Source organism: Sinocyclocheilus rhinocerous, unplaced genomic scaffold, assembly GCF_001515625.1.
Source record: "Sinocyclocheilus rhinocerous isolate Xijiao unplaced genomic scaffold, SAMN03320098_v1.1 scaffold1535, whole genome shotgun sequence".
NCBI classification, from domain to species: Eukaryota; Metazoa; Chordata; class Actinopteri; order Cypriniformes; family Cyprinidae; genus Sinocyclocheilus; species Sinocyclocheilus rhinocerous.
Window position 1 is genome coordinate 155,972 of NW_015654946.1, and position 25,213 is coordinate 181,184.

General features: G+C 37.7%; 1 protein-coding gene across 1 annotated transcript in view; it reads right to left on the reverse strand.

The window, feature by feature from the left end:
- The window catches only part of znf236 (zinc finger protein 236), a 63,752-nt gene that overhangs the window by 37,763 nt on the left and 776 nt on the right, over positions 1-25,213 (reverse strand). The window contains exons 2-10 of the mRNA XM_016524802.1: positions 16,657-16,784; positions 15,426-15,590; positions 15,058-15,236; positions 13,096-13,223; positions 12,813-12,985; positions 6,417-6,542; positions 5,866-6,036; positions 4,300-4,501; positions 3,162-3,434 (exon numbers count right to left, since the gene is read on the reverse strand). Coding sequence (XP_016380288.1) covers positions 3,162-3,434; positions 4,300-4,501; positions 5,866-6,036; positions 6,417-6,542; positions 12,813-12,985; positions 13,096-13,223; positions 15,058-15,236; positions 15,426-15,590; positions 16,657-16,784 — 1,545 coding nt within the window. The remainder of the gene's footprint in view (positions 1-3,161; positions 3,435-4,299; positions 4,502-5,865; positions 6,037-6,416; positions 6,543-12,812; positions 12,986-13,095; positions 13,224-15,057; positions 15,237-15,425; positions 15,591-16,656; positions 16,785-25,213) is intronic.

The following is a 25,213-nucleotide window of genomic DNA, read 5'->3' on the forward strand; positions in this document are numbered from 1 at the left end:
TTAAATTAGAAAAGCACTGAATAGACATTGTAAAGAAAATAAATATTTTGATTCAACATACAAAAACAAAAATATACTGTATTATATAACTTATAATATTCTACTCCAAATATAAAACTAAAAGAGCCAGTAGGTGGCGGCAAATCGCTGTTTTAATGAGTGAGCCATTCAGTCATTCATTCAACCGATTAGTTCAAACAGCTAATTCATTCAGAAGCAAAGCCAGTTGCTGCATCCCAATTCGCCTACTTATACTATGCCCTTAAAGTATATACTCTTTTTGTGAAAGAAAAGTGACTCTATTTATAAATGGCTCACTGAATCATTAGCTCAATCGATTCGTTTAAAAAAAACATGGATTCATTCAGTAACGAAACACCGGAACAGTAATGAAACGCACAACAGTTCTGCTTTCGTTAGCGAACTTGCACACAAACAGACAAATATTGACAATAATGTGTCTAAAATGTTACACAATATCAAAACATTGTTTATTAAAAAAAAAATCAATATCACATTTGCAATCGTGCAGATATTCGGGAAAAATAAATCATCTCTCTTGCTCGAGTCTAGTCGTTAATATATTTTTTCTTCCCCCGATATTATTTACACCTTTATCTTATCTTCATTTGTAAGTAAAAACTTGAAAGTAATCTATTTTTCTTTCGACCAGCCAATGAGGTGAAAGAAAACAAGCAGTGTTTGTTTTAGTAACACATGCAACTTTAATGCGCATCTGACGGACAGATAAACCGCGCACTCGTATTTCAGTGTTGCTGTTAATATTATGGTTATTTTAACAAATTCAAAACAGCATAAAGTTAAAGAGGGTGAACTTTATTACTCGAATCTGCACATGAATTTAAGAAAGTGTTCTTGCTCCGTCCAAGTAATAAATGCACGCCCTTGAATGAACGAGATGATCCATTTCAGGGGCTGCCAAGTTGAAATTATTATTATTACAGTTTAAAATCAGTCAGAGCCATGCATCTTTATATTTAACAAGTAAATCTTCATATTATGCATAGGCTACTTTCTATCCCCCCCCACCCCACATCTAGTTTTGACATCCATCAGGGGGGGATCAAACCTCCCGTAATTCACACCCTGCATAATTATGTGTTAAAATAAAATTTCTCACACAAATTGAAAGAAAAAAAATCTTGCATCACAATAGTTGCTGTAGAGTACATGGATAATTTGAAATTTTAAAGAAATTTTCTTTTAATTAAAAAAAAAGGTCAAGTAATGTAGTACTAACATGGTAATAACACAGTAAATATAAAACATTTTAATATTTGCACATTCATGCGTTGATAAGACGTTATTAATCACAATATGCATTTATTCCTTGAGGGCCAACTTTTAGCAGAGTTTAGCTCCAGTCCTAATTAACCACACCAGAACAAGTTAATCAATGTCTTCAGGATAACTAGAAACTTCTAGTTCTTCTAACTCTAGAGCCGTTTTTCAATATGCGTTTTTGTCTGCACTTGTGTTCTTGTGGACTTGTGAAACGTCATCAGTCATTGCCCAATAATGTTCCAATTCAAATTTCACATCTAGCCAAGTACAGTCCAAATCCCCAGATGTGTTCTTGCTGCACCCCTTTTATTGAGGATGCATCAAGAGGTGACTTGTGCGAACTTGAGGCCGCCAGGTACCCCAGAATGCATTTCACACCAACCAGCAAGCGTAAAAAAAAAAATTAATAAAAAAAAAAAGTGACGTGACGTGGCCAAGTATGGTGACCCATACATGGAATTAGTGCTCTGCATTTAACCCATCCAAAGTGCACACACACAGCAGTGAACACACACACCGTGAACACACACCCGGAGCAGTGGGCAGCCATTTATGCTGCGGCACCCGGGGAGCAGTTGGGGGTTCGGTGCCTTGCTCAAGGGCACCTCAGTCGTGGTATTGAAGGTGGAAGAGAGCGCTGTACATTCACTCCCCCCACCTACAATCCCTGCCGGTACGAGACTCGAACCCGCAACCTTTGGGTTACGAGTCCGACTCTCTAACCATTAGGCCACAACTTCCCCCTAATGTAGTGTCATGAAATGTAGTTTTAAGAGTTTTTCAGGTGAGAATGTAGTTGTCTAAAACTCAAATCTATGGTTTATTTATAAAGATAGCGTCTAATTGAAAATTTGCTTCGCCGATTTAGGAGATGTGAGCTCCAGGCGATCACCAGGCGCTCAGTGCTCATGTATCCCGCCGAGAGCAGCCTCACCTCAGCTAGTCCTTCTGACATTTGCTGCTGGCTGTGATGTCTCTGAAGTGGTTAAAATTATTTGTGGTTAATATAATTTGTTTTATATCTAACAGGCAATCTTTGGTCTCATGAATCTATTTTGCTCCAGGTCATATCGTTTTGGCTGAGCACAAAGTTATGTTTCATAACTTTATATATTTATTTAACTTTACCATAGTAGAGCGCTGACTTTGTAGCATACGTTTGACTGAATTGTATGCTTTTGTCTTTATTTCCTATTATATAAGCCTCTTATACTTTTATGGCTATTATTGTTCATTAAAACTGACCTTTAACAAAAAGAGGCAGAGTTGTGCTTTGTCATATTTCATTTTATTATACACATACATACAGTGAAGATATGCACATATTGCCTGAACCACATATTAATTAATATGTTTATATTTTTTTAATGAAAATGAAAAGAGGGTTGTGTTTTATATTTTTTTTGTTAAGTATATATATAGTGAAAGTAACCAAAATATGTATACGTTGCCTGAACTACACTTTTGTGGCTAATAATATGTTTAAATTAAAATGAAAAGAGGCAGTGGTTTTTGATATCATATTTCGTCTAATTGTTAATATACATACAGTACAGTGAGGATAACCGGAGTAGCCAAGGCGAGCTGAGTGACATTATCAAGTATGGTGCAATTCCATTTGCAGGATTACTGGACATGTGTCATCCCATCCTCAGGAGTTCGCACTCCCGAGTCGGACTTGCCAAGCCTGAACTACCAAGGACGCAAGTACGAATTTTGCGAACTTGGTATTGAAAAACGGCTTAGGTGTACAGTAGTGGAGGTAAACTCTGCAATACAGTGAAGGATTGGACACCCCTGATCTAGGAACTCTTGGACAAAGTATGTGTATGTAACAGAAAGAGTGATGTTCTTACCAGTGTGGAGACGCTGATGGACCTTCATGCTCCCAGATGTGGAGAAACATTTCATGCAGTACTGACACACAAAAGCTTTAATGCCTGTGTGGATCTTCATGTGGGCAGTCAGGGTGCTCTTGACTGCAAAGGCACGGAAGCACTGCTTGCACTTGTAGGGTTTTTCATGAGTGTGAATACGGATATGACGGACCAGATCGCTGGGTTTCTTGAACTCTTTGGAGCAGTATGGACAGCCGTGCCACCTCACACCATTCTCCTGCCTGATGGTGCCTAAAAACAAACACAAATATCATATCTGCTATATAATTGTGAATACTAATGGAGCTGGATCCTAAAGTCTGAGACCACATTATCAGTGAAAAGTGCCTCCAGTATGGGTCTGTTCCATAGACTGTATGAAAACATGGATGTAGTGTCCGTGACGTCACCCATAGATTTCCGAAGAGCGTTTTTGAAGCTCAAAATTGGGCGGAGGCGGCCGTCGCCATCTTGGCAGCGCGTCACCGCGCGTCACTCCCATATAATCGAAAATGGGCAAAGAGGCGGGAGCAGGTTGCTGAAGCCACACCCACCTAGCTCGACGGTGGTGACAGCAGCGGCAATCCACCTGTCACTCAAGTGGCCACGCCCTTAATTATGCAGAACTTTACGAGAGAGAGGGGGAGGTTGCCGCTTGGTCTGTTCGTCAGAGAGAATATAAACATAAGTCGTATGAAATAATTCTAAGATATTTAGAATCTTTTGATTCTAGCTTTTGAATCTTTTTTGGTAACTATTACAGGTTACAGGTAACCGTTACAGGTAACTATAAAAAAAAAACTGTCTGAGATTGATACCAGTTATCTAAAATGATATGAGAAATAAAACAAACACCTTCTTTTAAAAAACAAAAATCCGAATGTTTATTTTACTGAAATCCTACTGAAACTTATCTGGATTCACTGTTAAAAAACATTTATTTGTGCATTCTAAACTTTCTAATTTTTTACAATGCCCTATAAACAACTTTGCAGCAAATTTTGGGTTAAATGGGAACCATCCTATTTTAACTTTTCAGATCAAGCTGTGGCAACTCTCATTTATCCATTTAGTAGAGGACAAATAAACGAAAGTGTTCCAGGCCTGTAAAGCATACCTAGCATCTGTGGAGGCTTTTTGATAATGCTTCTTTTCTCCTTTTTTACAACAGTGTCAGTCATAAGTATTTTTGAGGGGACTGGTCCATCATTTGTTGAAGTGGCAGTCGGGGCAGCTGTGTCTGGCTGAAGTTTTTCTGAGCTGCTCTGAGTTTCAGGCTGAACTGGAATCTCAGTCAGTCCACTGTTCTCCAGAGCTTGCTGTGAAAACATCAAATTTCATTACAGCAAATGTTAAAGGGGTCATGAATTGCATTTTAATTTGTTTTATACTGTTTCCTAAGGTGCACGCATAATTTGAATAGGATTTTTATATCAAAAACTGTCATAATTTATAAATAAAAGGCCATTTTCTACAATGATTTTAGCCTTCATTTAATTATAAATTATTAGCCCTTTTAATGAATTATATACTTATAATTATAAACAAACCTAAGCTGATGGCATTTAAACTACTGAACTGCAATCGGAAAACCCACTGAACTGAACTGAAACCCCAATCGACTGTGCTGATGTTGCAATAAAGGCACCAGCAGAGAACATATTTGCTTGTGTCAACAGAGAACAATTTCATTCCATCGATATAAAAGTGATTTGTGGTAAGCAAAAATCTCTGGCCAATGTAGATGTGTGCTGGCCTGGATTGATCTGTAACTTCTGCATAATGTGATAATGATCTTGTGCATGATGACTTGCAGTAACTTATAATGTGATCTTTTAAGAGGAGACAGAAAGTAAAATCTCGTATTATCAGAGGGAACGCAGGGCTTTGCGCTTACAATTTTTTAGGAGCCAAACTGTTTTTTGCAGAAATTAACAGAACACTGGAATAAACTCAGTTTTAGTTGTTCTTGAGTAGAAAGTTGAAAACCAGTTAACCTGATACCCTTTCTTCAAAAAAAAAAAAAAAAGAGGAAAAATGCATTTGGTTTGGGGGGTTTAAAGGTAAAAAAGGTAAAAAGGTCTGATTTCTCATTCAAATTCAATAGACTTGTTCACTTGACTTTTTAAATGAAACTAATAATCAGACTTTGATCTGAACAGACGACACTTCTAACCTGCATGCATAAAGCACCTTAGCTTGGAATGTTTAAGGATACAAAAAAGAGGAAATATCAGTGAAGGTGATGTGCATTGGAGGTATGGGTCAGTTAATTATGAGTAGGAGGATATGAAAATGGGGCCAAATTTTTCATGAAGTCAGTGATTTTAGTAGAATGTATTGTACAGGTGCATGATCTGAGCCAGGAATCACAGAATAGATGTGTCACATTTACTATGTTCACACTGTCATCCAAAACAAGATCCGTGACATAAAGTAAGGGTAAAAAAATCTGGAGCAGTCAACTGTGATGTGAATGTCTGGCATGTGTTGTGCAGAGTACAGGAACACATGGACCTGTTGTCACCATGGAATCAGGCCTTTTATGCTATCTAATGAGATCAACTGACATCTTGCATCTGCTTCAACCAGGTAGCGGCTTCATCTACAGTCATTTAAAATGCCCTCTTGAGTAGGTTTCATGCTACTTTTACTCTCTTTCACTGAAATAGATCTTGGTTACCTGTAGGATGTCCTGGTTGATTGCCGTGCCTATGGGCTGCCCAGGGGGAGGTGCTTGAGCACTGTCTGCCGTCACATGGTCAGACAGCTCCAGCAGCTGTTGGATCACATCTGTCACACCCTCTGCCCCTTCTGATCCCACTGCACCCTGATCAACCCTTGAATTTCCTTTCTGAAAACAAAAAACAAAAACAGAATCATATTTTACAGGTAAGCTGCTTATGTAAGGATGACTGTGAACAAAAGGCTTTTCACACTCCATTTAACCCCGAGTTAACATCTTTGTATTCCTCTGGATCAAGGTCAAGCACAGTTAAGCAAAGCTTCACACATCTAATTTCTAAGGGGATATAATAATATTCCACCCCCAAAATAAAAATTCGCTCATCATTTACTCATCCTCCACAGAAGAAAGAAAGTCAAATACATCTTGGGCGGCATGAGGGTGAGTAAATGATGAGAACATTTTCATTTTTGGGTGGAGTATCCCCTTTACTGCACGTCAGCTGTAAGATGAGTTTATCTCAGACAGACTGAACAGACTGAAATCACCTGTGTTGCTGGCTCCTCAACTTCCATTACTGATATGTGCATTTTGCTGATGTGAGCGTTGAGGCTGCCAAGCTTTTTATAGACACAGCTACAATCCATACATGGGAAGAGTGGAACATCACTTGCCTAAAAACAGAGATTTTTCATTAACAAAAGCACCTACACTCCAGAAATAGAGACATATTCTGAATATTTTCAAGCTATTCAACATTATTATTTTGGCAATTTAAAATGAACCAACACTGTAATTATTGCAACACTATCACCCAAGAATTACCTAGACTCTGGCAACCCAGCACAATTTTTTCTTATTCCATGTGGGAACACAACCGGCACCAGTTATGGATTATTTTCACATTCTCATAATTTTGTGGACAGATGATTACAGCATTTAACTAAATTTTTAATAAATGAAACAGTTACTGGTTTGAAAAATTCCCAATGGTTAGTATCACATTTCATATTTTAATTAAAAGTGTATTTTTAACTGACAGTAAATACTGTGCTGCATTAAGCAAAATTAGCAGGTCTCACAGAGGCTCAACATGCAGCATAGGTTTTGTTTTGTATGAAAACATGGCAAACTCAGTGAGAGAGTGGATTTACATTTTTATTCAGCTTGTCTGCCGTTATTGTTCAGACCAATGTACAGAAGCCCTGAATCGCAATGTGAGAAAAAAATAGGGGGAAATAGTAAAAAAAAATAGACTCTGCCTGAGTCCTACATTTTTTTCTCTATCTCTGACTTTCTTTCTTCAAAAAAAAAAAAAAAAAAAAAACCAGGTGCCACTATCAGGAAGCATGAAATCTAATACTTACACTGGTTTCTCGGGCAATTTATCCTTGAATAATACATTTACAATAAGGTTTTGCACATTGTAATTAAGACAAAATTAGGTTAGATATGTTTCATATGGTATGTATTGTCATGTATAAGAACTGGGGTTCTTTTTCAGTTGTATATTGCACTTTTTAAAATTGCTTGTTTGTTTATGATTTAACACCATGCAAACTACCTCGGCTATATTCATGGCGAGAACGAGGTTATTTAAGTTAAATTAAGTTTTTAAATGTGATCTTAGATAAAAATTCTAAAACTAAATCTGGCCTTACTTCATTAAAGATATTTCCATAAAAGTCAACAGAAAAATAATGATTTATGACAGACTTTAAACTATTACAATCCATCAAAATATGCTTCAAAGATAATGGATTCTGGCATAAAGAACATAAAGGAGGATCTTCACCCGCCAACAGAAAACTATGGGTTAGTCTGGAATGTCCTATTCGACAGCGAGTGTCGACAATATGATCCCATCGATTTTCAAAGTGGGCACAACGTTTTACACCAACTACAGGATTGATTTTGTATAGTTTGTTTCAGAACCCAAATAAAATGACTGTTTTAATAGGAGTTGCTCTTGTGTGGCTGAATAATCTCAATCTGAATTCAACCATGCATGTCAAATCAATTTACAGTGTGTGACTGGAAATTGTGATAAAATATTCATTTTCCAGAGGGTGGTCATAAGTAGCTAGATGGATTTATCCCATTCAGCTTGCCATTTCTTATAAATATAAGCGTTTATAACAGGTCTGAGCAATTTTTAAAATATATTTTTTTAATCAAAAATGCGCTACACAGTAGCGCTTGTTGCTGTCCTGTTTGCCCAGCATTAGATGGTGAAAATACTGAGAAAAAAAAAGAGAAACATGGAGAAATTATTACAACTGAGTTCACTTTGACTTTAATGCAAAGACTTTTTACTCTGTTCAATTTGGACACTAAAAATGGGTTGGAACTAATTTTGAACTCTCAAAGTGCACCAAATTGATGCATTTAACTTTAAAATGTGCTAAATTTCATACAGAGGTGTATGCCCCCCAGTGCTGCAAATGGTCTGATATGGTGTAAAAAATGTGACATTTAAGCAACTGTACAGTAAAATTGTATCTGTACTTTTGCTGACACCCTTGCATGTTTTATTACGCATTCAAGTGAGTAACAAAGTACTGCCATTGATTTTACCCAACTATATATTCATTAAATTCATCTCATTTGTTCAAATATTGTAGCAAGTATATATAAAAGTAGCAGTCGGTATCCACCAGCTGCTTTAAGTATTACAGTGCATCTCATCCTCATGGACTGCACCAGATTTGCCAGATCTTGCTGTAGAATGTCTTTCACCAAGACATTTACAGGTTCTTGAACACGTCCAGGGTAGGCATGCACCGATTACCAGTTTTAAGGTATACCGCGATTTGAAAATGTCAAAACCACTACAATTTTACGTCATACCGTTCCTGCAGTATGCACCGTTTTTATTGTCTCAACTAATATGGAAAGTGTAGGAATTCCATTAGGTCGAGTGCAGAGTAGAGAGTAACACAACCCCTCCTGTTGGTGCAAGCAGTCAGTCAGCTGTGTGTAAGATGGCCGAAGGAGGTGAAGCCCTGGAACTTACGCGATTGGCAACTGGCCGTGTTTTTGTCATTAGGGGTTCAACACCTAACTGACTGACAGCACCAGCCACTGGCAAGTCACGTGATTGGTGATTGGTGGCGGCTGGCAGTCTTATTCTGGCAGGTAACATGACCTGCCGGTGGTTGGCTGCCTGGCGGCTGGCAGGCCACTGTCAGGAACCACTGATTTATATGGCAGATTTATGTGTTTTGCTCTCCTTCCATTCTAGCTCCGGGAATAATATATATATTTTTTCCATTGTGCATCTGTTAATTTGTATACTTTATTCTTTTACATGATAGACGTTTTATGAAGTGATATGGAACGTGTTAAATTCGGAGCTGAAAGTGGCTGGCTGCACTGAAGTGGCAGTAACCCACCAGTCGGGACCATGGCCATTTGAACACTTTGTGATAAACCTCCCTAAAATAATGCTCATGTACAAGAATAGACCCACAAGAATATATTTACTATAAAAAACAAAAATAAATAGAATTCCTTGGAAAGAGAGTCCAGGAGGGTGGTGAAGCGGAGGCGGAACAGGGGGAGAGATGAGGAGGAGTAACAGAGCAGTGTGTAGCCCAAACACACAAGATGGCTACCACCATTACAGGGAGCACTGAGGATATGGGAACAGCCTCTGTGACAACCAGTGCTGAGGCCCTTGGGATACCAGCTGCTCTGGCCGAAACCTGCAGTGGGTCCGCCAAACTGGAGATCAGCCCCAAAGGCCCAAAACGCCTACATGTCTTCAAATGCAACTTTCACGATGACCGGGAACACAGGAGTGGCATCCGTGACGGCTGAAGACTGTGCTGTCACATCCATGATGGCTGGAGGCTCTGGCGTGGTGGCCATGACAACTGGAGGCTCTGAACTGGCGGCCATCTTGTGGAGAGGCTCCGAGCTGGCAGCCATGATGGAATGAGACTCTGGAATGGCAGCCATGTCTTGACAAGGATCTGGAGTGGCGGCCATTTCATGACGAGACGAGTCTCTGGAGCGGCAGCCATGAAGTGAAGAGGCTCTGGATCAGCAGCTGTGACGTGAAGATGCTCTGGTGTGGCAGCCACTGGGCTTGGGAGTGCTGAGAGTTTGGGTCTTGAGATAACCAGACTAGTATTCCGAGATTGGCCAAGCTCTGCAGCCGCCGGAGTTTGACAGTGTTGGCCCCCACCGTTTCTCCCACAGTGAATGGGGAACCAATTAACAAAAGCGCATAATCCAAAAATTCATAGCGTGACCCTCGAGGACCATCTTGAATTAGTTTTGACTTTAATGGTTCATTCAGTCCATAATGTAACTCTGAATGGGTGGGACTACAGCTCCAAATGGATTAATCATGGCGATAGAAAGACAGAACGATAGCAGAAAGTAGCAAGTAACTAAAGGAAATTAACAACAAAGGTATTAGATAATGACAACTACAACAAAAAAGTGGAAGTTCTAATAGCCATTTTTTTCCCCCCTTTAGAGTCATTACTAATGCTATTAATGTTGTGCTGCTCCAATGTTTATTATTATTATTTTATAATTTTTTAAATAGAGTAACACAACCCCTCCTGTTGGTGCAAGCAGTCAGTCAGCTGTGTGTAAGATGGCCGAAGGAGGTGAAGCCCTGGAACTTACGCGATTGGCAACTGGCCGTGTTTTTGTCATTAGGGGTTCAACACCTAACTGACTGACAGCACCAGCCACTGGCAAGTCACGTGATTGGTGATTGGTGGCGGCTGGCAGTCTTATTCTGGCAGGTAACATGACCTGCCGGTGGTTGGCTGCCTGGCGGCTGGCAGGCCACTGTCAGGAACCACTGATTTATATGGCAGATTTATGTGTTTTGCTCTCCTTCCATTCTAGCTCCGGGAATAATATATATATTTTTTCCATTGTGCATCTGTTAATTTGTATACTTTATTCTTTTACATGATAGACGTTTTATGAAGTGATATGGGACGTGTTAAATTCGGAGCTGAAAGTGGCTGGCTGCACTGAAGTGGCAGTAACCCACCAGTCGGGACCATGGCCATTTGAACACTTTGTGATAAACCTCCCTAAAATAATGCTCATGTACAAGAATAGACCCACAAGAATATATTTACTATAAAAAACAAAAATAAATAGAATTCCTTGGAAAGAGAGTCCAGGAGGGTGGTGAAGCGGAGGCGGAACAGGGGGAGAGATGAGGAGGAGTAACAGAGCAGTGTGTAGCCCAAACACACAAGATGGCTACCACCATTACAGGGAGCACTGAGGATAGGGGAACAGCCTCTGTGACAACCAGTGCTGAGGCCCTTGGGATACCAGCTGCTCTGGCCGAAACCTGCAGTGGGTCCGCCAAACTGGAGATCAGCCCCAAAGGCCCAAAACGCCTACATGTCTTCAAATGCAACTTTCACGATGACCGGGAACACAGGAGTGGCATCCGTGACGGCTGAAGACTGTGCTGTCACATCCATGATGGCTGGAGGCTCTGGCGTGGTGGCCATGACAACTGGAGGCTCTGAACTGGCGGCCATCTTGTGGAGAGGCTCCGAGCTGGCAGCCATGATGGAATGAGACTCTGGAATGGCAGCCATGTCTTGACAAGGATCTGGAGTGGCGGCCATTTCATGACGAGACGAGTCTCTGGAGCGGCAGCCATGAAGTGAAGAGGCTCTGGATCAGCAGCTGTGACGTGAAGATGCTCTGGTGTGGCAGCCACTGGGCTTGGGAGTGCTGAGAGTTTGGGTCTTGAGATAACCAGACTAGTATTCCGAGATTGGCCAAGCTCTGCAGCCGCCGGAGTTTGACAGTGTTGGCCCCCACCGTTTCTCCCACAGTGAATGGGGAACCAATTAACAAAAGCGCATAATCCAAAAATTCATAGCGTGACCCTCGAGGACCATCTTGAATGAGTTTTGACTTTAATGGTTCATTCAGTCCATAATGTAACTCTGAATGGGTGGGACTACAGCTCCAAATGGATTAATCATGGCGATAGAAAGACAGAACGATAGCAGAAAGTAGCAAGTAACTAAAGGAAATTAACAACAAAGGTATTAGATAATGACAACTACAACAAAAAAGTGGAAGTTCTAATAGCCATTTTTTCCCCCCTTTAGAGTCATTACTAATGCTATTAATGTTGTGCTGCTCCAATGTTTATTATTATTATTATTTTATAATTTTTTAAATATTTTTTGTATCTGCTCATGCCAAGATACAAATGTAATAATTTTGTATTATTGTGTTGTGTGTACAGTAGAAAGCCCTTTATCCTTATGGATACAAGTATCACTGCAGCCCTACTATGAAGACATGATATTTGGAGTTCTCCATATTTTTTGTGGCATTAATATGAACTATTATTTGTTTATTTGATTGTTAATTTGAATGACAATTGATTATAAATACTCTCTACTAGGGTGACCATACGTGCCATTTTCCCAGGACGCGTCCTGGCCAGGATTTGTTTTGGCTTTGTTTTCCTGTTTTCATGCTTGCTGAAGGTAATGATCGAAAAGTAGTTTGACCAATAACATGCAAGCATTGTACATAATGGACCAATCATGGCGTGTGAGAAGGTGGGATCTATGGACAAAGCGATGCAATTACGCGTACAGGTGTGTTCGACTTAAAAGCAGTGCGGCTCAGACCGATCAGTGTTTGACATCAAAGTACCTCGAGAGCGTTTCGAAAGCATAACCGTCTGTATGGTATTTTGATGTCATACACCGATCGGTCTGCACACGCAAACAAAGCCAAAACCTAGATATTTTAGGCAATATAGAAATCCTGGCCAGGGTCCTGGGAAAATCCTGGGCAAATCCTGGTCTGGGTCCTGGGAAAATGGCACGTATGGTCACCCTACTCTCTATCAACACACACATACAATGTGTGTTACAAAGACAATCCGATGAACACGTGACAGGTAATGCAGAGGGTGTTACCTGTGAGTGAACTCTCTGAACATGCGAATGAAGGTTTCCTTTTTGGGAGAAAGAGGCAGGACAAAGCAAGCACATGTGAGGTTTCTCCCCTGTATGTCGCACCATGTGTGTCTGCAGCACCACCTTTTGGTTGAAGGCCTTTCCACAGTGAGTGCATTTATATGGCCTCTCACCTGTAGCACACAAAATACACTGTCAAACAGTCAACAGCACAGGTTCATGAAAATATAAATATTAGTGTTGTCACTTTAAGTATAAAAAAAATATGTGTATTTGGGTTTACCTGTGTGAATGCGTATATGTCTAACAAGCTGACTGGGTTTTTTAAACGTCTTCCCACAGTGATGACAAATGTTTTTGAATCCTCTCCGATCAATGCTCTTATAGTTTCTTGAACTTGTTATAACAGGCCTTAAAACGAATTGAGGATCAGAGTGTGAGCAACAAAGCTGAACTCAAATAGTACATACAATATATCTGAATTTATATACTCACAATAAATAAATCAAAACTGATCTGATTTTTCAGCTCATAGTAAACTAAAACAATTTCCAAATATATACGGAGCCCCGCAAATGGCATGCAGGAAAAAAAAAAATAGTAGGTTAAATCGGGTGCACAATTTACTATTTCGTTCCCTCGATTTATAAATTGTGCGCACGATTTACTAATTCGTTCCCTCGATTTGCTAAATCATGCACACGATTTATAAATCGAGAGAACGAATTAGTAAATTGTACGCACGATTTAGCAAATCGAGGGAAAAAATTAGCAAATCGAGGGAACGAAATAGTAATTGTGTGCACGATTTATTTATTTTTTCTTGCATGTCATGTGCGGGGCTCCATATACATATATATACCGTATATATATATAAATAAATTAAAGAGCTGGTATCTAAGTGGATGAATCTCATATATCTCTATCAAGAATGTCACATTTCAAACAGACAACATCTCTATGGCGCAACCAAACAGCATAACATAAAATGGTTAGTGAGAGTCAGCAACTAAGTTACAAACATTGCGAAATCTAAATAATAAGATGAGGGGTGTTATATTTACATAAAAATGCATTGTACATTAAGCCACCCACATGCTATAGGACTTTTAAAATCATCGGATTGCTGTCTTTTAACACTACACAACTGTCTGACGTCTCTGATGTGATTTCCAGTCATAACACTTCACACTAGATATTTAAAATGCTAAATATCTCTCAGGTATCTGCCAATGCATTTGTGTTTCTCTCAGATTGTGTCTTTGAAAATCCACACAGAGCAATGCTTCTGATTTTGGGCTTTTGTTGGCAGTCTTTAAGTTAAGCTCTTCAACATGGCATCATGACTTGTCTAATGTTATCTCTCAGTTTCACTTGAAAAGATTTACGTGTTTTTAGGATATGGCATAATTTAAATGATCAGGTTTATATTTTTTCTCACTGGAATACACATCATGATTTTTGCCCATATTTTTGCACCAGTCAACACTTTCCGTAGGTCAGAGCCAGTCTGCAATTATTGGGCAGTCTCAATTGACAAATTTCACAGAAAATACCATTGTGTTTCTTGGGCACAGCTTCAATTTTTTCGCTTTAGACTATTTTAAAGGATATTAAACATGTTTAATATTCTGAGCCAATTTTAGAATGCATATTGTGTTTGTTGTGCACTTCCGATCAGTGAAGTGCATGTTTCTGCATGAGTTTCATGTTCGTTAAGACTTGAATGTCCAGTGATTCTCAATAATTTCTTGCATGATGTCCTTTAGTCAGGGTTGATTTATGCTTGACATATTGAGATTCAAAACTAATCATTTTTGCAGCTTATTTTCATAGTGGAATGAACTTATTTAAAAAAAAATGTTTTTGTGAGATTCACTCAAGAGCACAAATTATTCGCTGTGCCTGAAGAGTTTAGTTTGTGCAAAAATGAAAACCGTGCTATCATGTTTTCATTTACTCACCCTCATGTTGTTCCAAATTTGTACAACTTTCCATCTTTTATGGAACACAAAGAGAATTTCTGAGAAATGTTAACCTGGCTCTTTTGATTGTCTCTTATAGTGACCAAATGTTCTCTTTTTTGACTATATAAACTGTGGTGGCATGCTGAAGTGCTTTGTGAACATTTGTCTAAACATCTCCTTTTGAGGAAAAAGAGGCACATGTAAATGATGACAGAGTTCTCATTTTTGTCTAAACCCTTCAGCTGAAGACAACAGCATTGATTCAACAGTAATCACACCTGATCTTAGCATGACTTTTCAAATGTTCTTTCAGCTGGTTTTGTGTTGAGAACTCTTTGCTGCAGGTCTTGCAAGTGTGTGACTTTGTTCCACTGAGTTCTTCCCTATGTTCCTCAAGATGCAAAGAAAGCTGACTCTGAAGAATAAATTCATCTCCACACTCAGAGCACAGGAAGTTCTGAAAACACAAAGCATGATATTGCTAAAAAATTATGCAAAAAGAGACTGAAAGACATGAGTATTTTCATTCTGATGAACCTGATTGGCAGGATCAAACTTATTTGTCTTTAAGTTGTGATAAATATACCAAAGATTCAATTACTCATAAAGAATAAATGTCCAGTGGATTTAAAGAAAGTTGTCTGACCTCTTCTTTTTCGTGTATCATGACATGAGCCTTCAGACTGGCCACTCTTGAGAACTTCTTATTGCATACTGGGCATTTGGGATCACTGGTGGTGTGAGTGGATTTATGAAGGTCAAGATTGTATTCCACATTAAAGGACATAGGACACTGGTCACACCGATATGGCTGCATCCAGGAAGAAGTAAGGAACAGTTATGTTATCAGCAGTTCCTGACAAGCACATATACCATTACTACCAAAACAGGAAAAAACTAATAATTAAAGTAACAGTCTATGTGAGGAGAAAGGTGCTTGCTCACTGAGAAGCATGTTTATAAGGCTGAAAAGTGAGTCATTTGTACTATGTAAAATGTATGTTTATGTAAACATAATCAGCTGTCTTTCTGATGTGCATGTAAATGTTTTCACTGTGAAACAGTACAGTAATATTCCCAAATGAAACAGGATATTTCAGAAGGAAAAAAACGTAGGGCTGAACTAATGGTGGTGGCTAGAGGAAAGGGGTTGAAGCATGTTTGGATATAGCATGGCCTATAGAGGTCAGCTGAACAGTAAAACTGTTTCAGAGATGGAGCAAGTGTATATACAGTAAGAATAACATGCACTGATGCACTGTTCACAGTAAGTGCAGTAGGCTTTTAGCAACAAAGATTTACATTTTTAATTGTTCACAGCATGCTTGTAACTACTGATCTTACTGATTATTCACATGATTATTAGTTGGCTATGAGTATTTCATGCAAGTCTATTATAATTTATACATTACATCTTAATATGAAGCATGTGTTAAATGATATTTGTGACCCTGGAGCACAAAACCAGTCTTAAGTCGCATGGGTATATTTTTAGCAATAGCCAAAAAAACATTGTATGGGTCAAAATTATCGATTTTTCTTTTATGCCAAAAATCATTAGGATATTAAGTAAAGATCATGTACCATGAAGATATTTTGTAAATGTCTTACCGTAAATATATCAAAACTTAATTTTTGATTAGTAATATGCATTGCTAAGAACTTCATTTGGACAACTTTAAAGGCGATTTTCTCAGTATTTAGATTTTTTTGCACCCTCAGATTCCAGATTTTCAATGGAAAGCTTATTTATTCAGCTTTCAGATTATGTATAAATGACCCTTATGACTGGTTTTGTGGTCCTGGGTCACATTTCATATGAAATTCATCTATCAATACAGATCAGGTCTTATGCGAGTTGATATTGTGTCTCTTGCCTTATCATTGACATCATGGTCTCGTAGGTGTCTCTGAAGTTGACTGTCACTGGGAAAATTCTGGGAGCAAATATTACATTTGTTTTCCGTATGCTTCTGGCTTTCTGAACTTGCTTCATGACCTCCATCTGCAAAAAAAAAACAAAAAAAAACAGTGAATGATATTGTCAGAGATAAAAGTAAGATAACAACGAATTCTTTCCATGTATCAGTTCTGTTGTGTAGATTTAATGCATATAAGATCTAAAAACTAACAGGAACGACTATCATTTCCCACTATTTATGACTGTATCACATGAGTCAGGCTGTGATCTCTGAACAGGCGAATGCTTTAACAGTGAAAATTACACTTTTTTATTTATTTTACTTTTAATGCTTTATTTTAACGTGACAAAACAATAGAACAAATAGAACAATGACCAATATTATTAGTGATCTTTTAGATCTATTATCCAGGAGAACCTGTTCTGTTGAAGTGAGGCAATAAGAAACTGATTTTGCACAAAGCTCCTAATTTGTAAATACTTGAAGAATTATTATTTTGGGGTAATTTAAATTTAGCCCTCAACTGTTCCGTAGATAACACCTTCTCCTTTTCAAACAGATTATTTACAGTGGTTATAGCTACTTTTCTCCACAGTGTGAAACCATTGTTCATTATTCCAGGCTGAAAATAAAAAAAAATCATTGTATTGGAGTAACAGGCGACAAAGTTTTGGCTTTCCCTTCCCAACTCCTGATTAACTTGTAATGTGTTACTAACAATCCTTTTGTGCCCTAGACCAGAGATTTTTTAATCATCTAAAACAGATTTCAGAAAAGAGGTCAGACAATGTAGATCACAATTAAAATAGCCTAATGATATAATAGATCATCAGTTTTGCATCAGTTTATGATAAATTGCTTGTGATGTTACTCGTTTGTGACCAAGTCTGCTGAATGAATAAAATATAAGTTCTAAATCTGAGTTAAGACACAGAATATCAAATAGCCTAGTTAAGATCAGAAATCCTGCCCCTGCACAACCAATGGGCAATGAATGTCAGCTTATTCTCGGGATTCAACTGATTTGAAAAAAATTTTACTTTCAAAATGTAGTCTTTTGTTTCAGTTTGCAGATGGTTGTCCACTTCATCTCTGTGTTCACATGATTCAACATATATAGGCGGTAAACCAACTCCAGGTTAAGGCTAAAAAAAGTAGCCTAGTCTAACTTAATCTATGAACTACGCACATCATAAACACGTCTTTTTAGGAAAGTACCAGATATGGGTGTCATGTCATAAAATAAAACAGTTAGTAAAAAGTTAATAAAAAGTTACTAATTTACTAATTACTTCATTATTTTGTTTAATTTCCAATTATTCAAACAGCGATTAAATTATATAGGCAACCGAAAGCCAGCAAAGAACATTTACATTAACATATTATTATTGTTTTACCAAATATACTTGGGCGGCCGTTAATATACCTGGGTGACCCGCCAAGTAAAGTCTATGTGTGGGAAACACTAGCATGTACGAAATGTTCAATTAAAGCTTTGAAAAGTTTCATAAAATGGTAAACTTCACAATTCAGCCTTTAAATAAAGAAAAGGGTTAAGTCAAAATTAGGGATATGCCGGTATCAAATTTTCATGTTGCGATTAATTGCTAATGCTTTTATCACGGTATACGGTATTATCACGATATTTAAATTAAGTTTAAAAAAAAAAGTGCTGTCATAATACAGTATAACAGGTTTAATAACTTTTTTCTTATAACAAAAATAACTGAATATTTAAATGCAATAAAGCAATACAGAAAAATGTATAAAGTTAAAAGTTTTACACAGATTAAAGTGCAAAAGAACTATAAAGACCAATAGGTATCACTTTACAATAAGACCTCATTAGTTAACCTTAGTTAATGCATTAACATTCACAATGAGCAATAGCTACATTTGCTACAGAAGTTATTAATCTCTGTTTAAAAAATACAAGTCTTAGTTCATGTTAGCTCATTAAACAACACAGCTGCAACTCTCAATTTTAACATCCTGTTATTAAATATTGGAATACCTAAGATTAATGAATGTTCAGAAGAATTTTTCATTGGCAGTTTATGTTAACCAATGAATTAACTAATGTTAACTAATGAAGCCCTAATGTAAAGTGTGACCGAACAATAAAGAATAAAAACACTTTCAAACAATATCTAGGGCATGTTGTAGTCCAGATTAAAATGTAAAAAAAAGTTTGAAAATAAATAGCCTATAAAGTCTAAATATTTAAGTATTTGGCGCTGTGATGAACATCATAGCAAATACACAAATCTGAATGGCTATTTAAATAATTTAAACATGATTCAGAAACAGGAAGTAGTGCAGCGGCTTTGTTTACAGGGTTTCCGGGGTAAAGGCTGCATTTAAATGAATTATTATAATTATTATTATTATTATTATTATTATTATTATTATTATTATTATTATTATTATTATTATTATTTCTGCAGTCAGAGAGTGAAAGTGCGCTTTCATCCAGAGCGTCTCTCACATGTTCCGCCATGTGCTTCAAGTCCGCGCATGCGTCTTTCACGCAGCATACAGCGGTGTTGTGCATTTTGACCAGTTTATGGGAAAAGTATTCTTAAAATGCATTCAAAATTCGGAATAATTTGTAATATATAATTATTCACGGTATTTAGAAGTGCCCACGATAACAATATCGTGCATATTCATTACCGTGATATATCGCATTACCGAATACCGGCACAAGTCTAGTCAAAATAGAATCCACATAAGCCTGTCATCAACCAGTCAAGGCTGAATGTACAGTAAATGTAACTCTCTGTAAATCCACTCTCTGACAGCAGGTGGTGCTGTTGGAACAGCAGAATTAGAGCCGTTTCCTGTAACCTCCGTGGACAAAGCATCATTACGATAAGAACACTTCTTTATTAGGTATTACATGGAGTGAAGATGAAAACAAAATACCATCAAATCTGAAGATGGGTAGGTTTAGGTATAAGTAAGGTGGGAGGAGTTGGATCTGGATCCGGATCCAACCAAGCCCCCTGGATCTTGTGTTTTGCAGTGAAGGCCATCTCTGTTTTCACACAAAACGAAACTACTCTGCGTGCTGTGCACACGTGACACTGTTACTTAAAACTTTGCTTTATGCTGGGCAGTATTTATTTATCCTCAGTTGTTCAAATCACGGTAATCGAATATGGTTTTAATGATAATTAAAATATGAAACGGTAAAACTACCGTGGGGAATTTTATCATGATTTATCGCCAAACCGGTAATTGTTCTATCCCTAATTTTTGGTGGTACCTTGAGGTCTGATTGCTCAGTGTTAGGAAAGTATGCCATTCACACTCACACAGTGGAATGACTTTAATAATGCAAATACAGTTAAGTGTAAGATGTGCAGAGACAATACAACATAAAACACTATTGTAAAGACAGTTGTGAATTCTTTGTTTTAGTTTGTGTTGTTACAGTACAAACACATCGGCAAAGGAGTTACACATTCTGAATAGCATAGTCAAGTTCACTATGGGCAGAGCTCTATTGTTCTCCTACGGTTTTTTTTTTTTCCAAAGTTTTGAGGGCCTTGGAGTCTTTTAAAAACTCGTAGGCCATTAGGTCAAGGCAAAGGTGGCACATGGGAGTTTATGTACAAAAGTTAGTACATATACTGTTCTCAGCAAAAGAAAATTGCTCTGACAGTCATTAGTGCTGCCCAACAGAAAGTTGGCCACTTTGGACTTGGCGAAATATGCGGTGAAGTTTTAAATACTCCTCGTAAGGTTTAATATGACTGTCACCGAACTTGTTAAACATCACGTGAAGACATTACAGATATTTTGAACATGTTCGCCATAGCGAGGCAATAATAATAATTAGACTTGAGCTATATGTTTGGTCAAGGAGGCTGATCCCATAGACATGTCTACTGCCATCAATTGTATATTAGTATATTATAGTACAATAGTATATTATATATTATATAATACCGCACGCTGTTACAGAACAAACCCATACAATTTCAAAATAAATCAGGTAACTCAAATTCTTTTACTTAATTGAACAGGCTATGGGAACACACTCAACTGCAAAAACAAGAAAGAGTTGATTTGTGAGGAAAGCGATCACACTTCTAAAACTAAATTAAAACTGAACACCTCAAAATTGCAATATATATATATATATATATATATATATATATATATATATTTCTTTTGCTTATACCAAATGCTTATACCAATAGGTGTGAAACACAATATCATTCAAAAAGGTCTCTTCTCTATGACAGATAAATAAAACAATGTTGAGTAAAATTAAAAAGTCAAAGCCTTCTTGCACTGGATGTGCTGGTTTAGGCCTCATTGCCAGCTGCATTAACGTCCTCTTCTTATATATGTAACACCTGTGATTCACAAATACTTGCTAAGGAACTCACATTCACGTAAAGTAGCCTTGTTTAAAGTTTGGATGAGTAAGGGCAAAACACCTAAGATATAGTACCTTTAATGCCAGATATCACTTATTTTGTAGCAGAAAGAATCAGAATCAGAATCAGAATTAGATTTATTCGCCAGGTGTGTGCAAACACACAAGGAATTTGTTGTGGTTTTTTTAAGGTGCTCCTGGTACATACATACATACATATCTGACATGAGAACAGAAAAAAAAACTAAAAAGCTAAAAAACAAAAACAAACAAACATTTAAATAGTAAAAACTTAATAAATATGTCTGTCAGAAAGCTGGTGATCCATTGACAGATGAAGGTGGGCACGGAGAGCTGGGTGAGTTTATTCTGAAGGGTGTCCGGGATGATGGTGTTGAAACTGCTGCAGAAAAAGCTAGGTGCCATGTGTGATGTGCAATTGCAACACTCATTACAAATGTAGTGGAGTAAAGAGTACAGATACTTATTCAAAAATGTTGTGAAGTAGAGAGTAAAAGTTGCTCATTTTGATACTCCGTAAAACTACAGAGTATCCAAAAAGATACTCAAGTACAGTAATTAATTACATTTACTCACATACTTTACACCTCTGCCAAAATGTCCCAACTTTTTTGAAAATGGGTTTCCAATTTATGTCTTTTGTTTTTCTTTTTTTGTTGCCTTTCTTTTTTGTTTTTTAAATGTGATGTAATACTAGAAGCTACTATAAACCAGTCAAAATCCTTTAAAGCAGCACTATGTAACTTTTTCTGTGTTCAAAATTTGCAAAATGTATATAATGAGCGAGTACATCATGAATTCATCTTCCAAACCGCGTTTTTGTCTTATTCCGAATCACTACGGTACACTTATAATAAGTACTTATATTTGGACTATTGTAGCCTGGTCGGGTCGTCACCGCTGCGGAGTAACACATACCTGCGTGAATCGCCATAGACATAAACTTAGAGAAGTAGCTCCGGTTGGAATGTTCTTCCGCGGGATGTGTGCAGTTCTGTTTATTAACCGCTAGAGCGCCAAAAGTTACATAGTGCTGCTTTAATGCATAAGAACACTGGCTAATGAAACTGATTCTGATTCTGACAGAGCATCACCTGGGGCATTTCTCTCTATAAGAAAGTTGTCAGCAGCTTCACCTATAGCTGGAAGAAGACAGTTGGCTGAAGTCCAGATTCAGCTGGGTTTGCCGGCTCACCAGCTCATCACTGAGTCAGCCATGCACTGGCGATCACAGCAGCAAATGATTGAGCACTTCCTGGAGCAGGAGGGAGCAGTCGAAAAGTCATGTCTGCTGGCAAAAAGTCTAGATATCTTGTTCCTACTTAGCAAGACATAGAGGTCCTGGAGGCAATCCAGATGCCTCTAAAACCCCTTCAGGACTTCACAGATGCTCTGTCAGGTGAGAAGAGTTACCATCTCATGTCAAATCCATCAAGATCTGCATTGTTGATTACTTTAGTGGCAGGGTCAGCATACTTGCCATTAGTGACCTGTCAGACATGGCCTCACTTGTGGATCCACAGTTCAGAAACTAATACATCCCAAGTGAAAAGATCAATGCAGTGAAAAACCAAGCTGTCTTAGAAGCGGAATATCTGCTAGCTGATCAGGCCGCTGTTAAACTAACCCAGCTGTGCCTACTGTGCCTTTGCATGCAGACTAAGTAGCAATAATGCCACCAACAGCTAAGTAGTAGTCATAACTGGCAAGCTTCTTCAAGCAGAGCTCAGCAACCACAACCAGCAACTGCATTGACACAGAGAGAGGCAACTGAAATTGAACTACTCGCAGTCAGTTACTGTAGAGAGTGACACAGTTCCTCAATGAAATTATCTTTACAGCACTGACCCACTGTCAAAGAAGTGTTTTTCTTGCACAAAACCTGTAAGAGATATACAGGGCTACATAGGTGAAAACACTTTGTTCAGTGAACAACTGTCTACCGCAAAAATAACCTACTTCCTCTGGCAAAATTCTTACGTTTTCTACTGTTCTGTTTACATTATTGTTATTTCCTACGGTGGCCGAGAAGTGCAAAGCAAATCACAATTCTGAAAACAAAATAACAAATTACAAATGCAAATGCAAGTCTAAAAAACAAAATAACAATTCAGAAAGCACAACAACAATTCAGAAAACATTATAACAAGTCAGAAAACACAACGACAAATCTTTGCACTTCACGGCCACCGTAATTTCCACATCAGAAACACATTTATTTCGTTATGCAGGAGGAAAAAAGCTGAAATTGTACTCTATTTATTATGTCCGTTATTATTGTTGCACATTGCCAGAGATCTAGTTTTAATATAGTTTTTTTACGTTTATATATTGTGCTGTATATTTTTAAACAGGGAGGAAAACCTCTTTGCATTTTATTTCGATCATATACTGTCTTAATTAAAATGATAGTGACATTTCCTGTGGCTTTGACTTGCAACTAAATATTTAGTCCACTTTGTAGAAAATACAGATATATTGTATACTGCCATTCAACCCAAAAATACCAAGATATGAATTTTGATCAATGTCGCGCAGCCCTAGAATCTCATTTCAGCAAGCCTTTAGCAGAAATGGACTCCCGCATTCTTCAGAACATTTGCTGTACATTCACAGCAGACAGACACAAGTGTCATTATGCGTTGATGCTTTGGAAACAAAGCCAAACGTTCAAAAACAAATGTAAATAAATGTGAGGCCAGGAATGCTTATGCATTTTGCCACTTTCTCCTGCATCACCGATACCTAGCAACAGGGGTAAACAGATGTAGCTTTTATGATGCAAAAATACTGTGGTTTGGAATTAAAAAACAAAGTGTGAACACAATCCAGTGCAGACAGGGGTAGGGGAGCAATCGAACTCTGGTTTAGACCAAGCAATTAAACCAAGTGTGAAAGCACCCTTACACATTCTGACTAGCACAATCAAAGTTGTAATAGTTCAATTATGTTGTGTGTATCTGCTTAATCTAATATACGATGCATTTGTTGAGTTAATCAAACTGCTAGCAAAGGCCTTCAGTTTACCAAATGTTCATTCACTTTTCATCTTCAGCTCAAACAGCAATGTCTGACATTACAGAAAATGACTGGATTATTAGAAACTATTTTATTCCTTGTAGATGTTCATTTCAGCTATGGGAAAACAGATAAAAATACTCATCCCTAACACGTTTCTCTTATTTAAGATATCAGTTATTTATGAATGCCCTTCAGAAGCTACATAAGACACTTGTTTCCCAGAAGATAAAACAAGCACAATTTACCCCAATCATCCTGTTCAAAAAGTTTGACAATTTTAGCTCTGCAAGCTGCCTTCACGCATTAATGTATGTTTGCACATTCTACTTCTTTGCTAATTCTGAGTTAATTAGTTGAATCCAGAGATCAAACATGCCTCAGCATGTTTTTTTTTTTTTTTTTAAGTTATATTTATGGGTTTGAAACTATTTTATTCCTTGTAGATGTTCATTTCAGCTATGGGAAAACAGATAAAAATACTCATCCCTAACACGTTTCTCTTATCTAAGATATCAGTTATTTATTTATGAATGCCCTTCAGAAGCTACATAAGACACTTGTTTCCCAGAAGATAAAACAAGCACAATTTACCCCAATCATCCTGTTCAAAAAGTTTGACAATTTTAGCTCTGCAAGCTGCCTTCACGCATTAATGTATGTTTGCACATTCTACTTTGCTAATTCTGAGTTAATTAGTTGAATCCAGAGATCAAATATGCCTCAGCATGTTTTTTTTTGTGTTTTTTTTAAATAAATGTCAACAGAGCTTCTCCAGCTTTGATATATATTTTGTAACTTTTCTATTCATCTTATGAAATGTTTTGTAAACTTTCCACTTTCGAGCCAGGCTGAGAAAATCATGTAAAACTTAGCAGCTTTTAACAATGACGGCTGGGCTGTTGCCTAAACTGGTTAAAGTAACAGACTAACATAAAAGTACCATGGTACCACCGTGAATTCACAACAAAAAGAAACAATTAAACCAGTTTTGGTCGTTTTGGCCGACCACCGAGTCGAGATGGATTCCACTGGTCTTACTCTTTTTAGAGACGTTTTGGTTGTTTGACAGCTAACGTT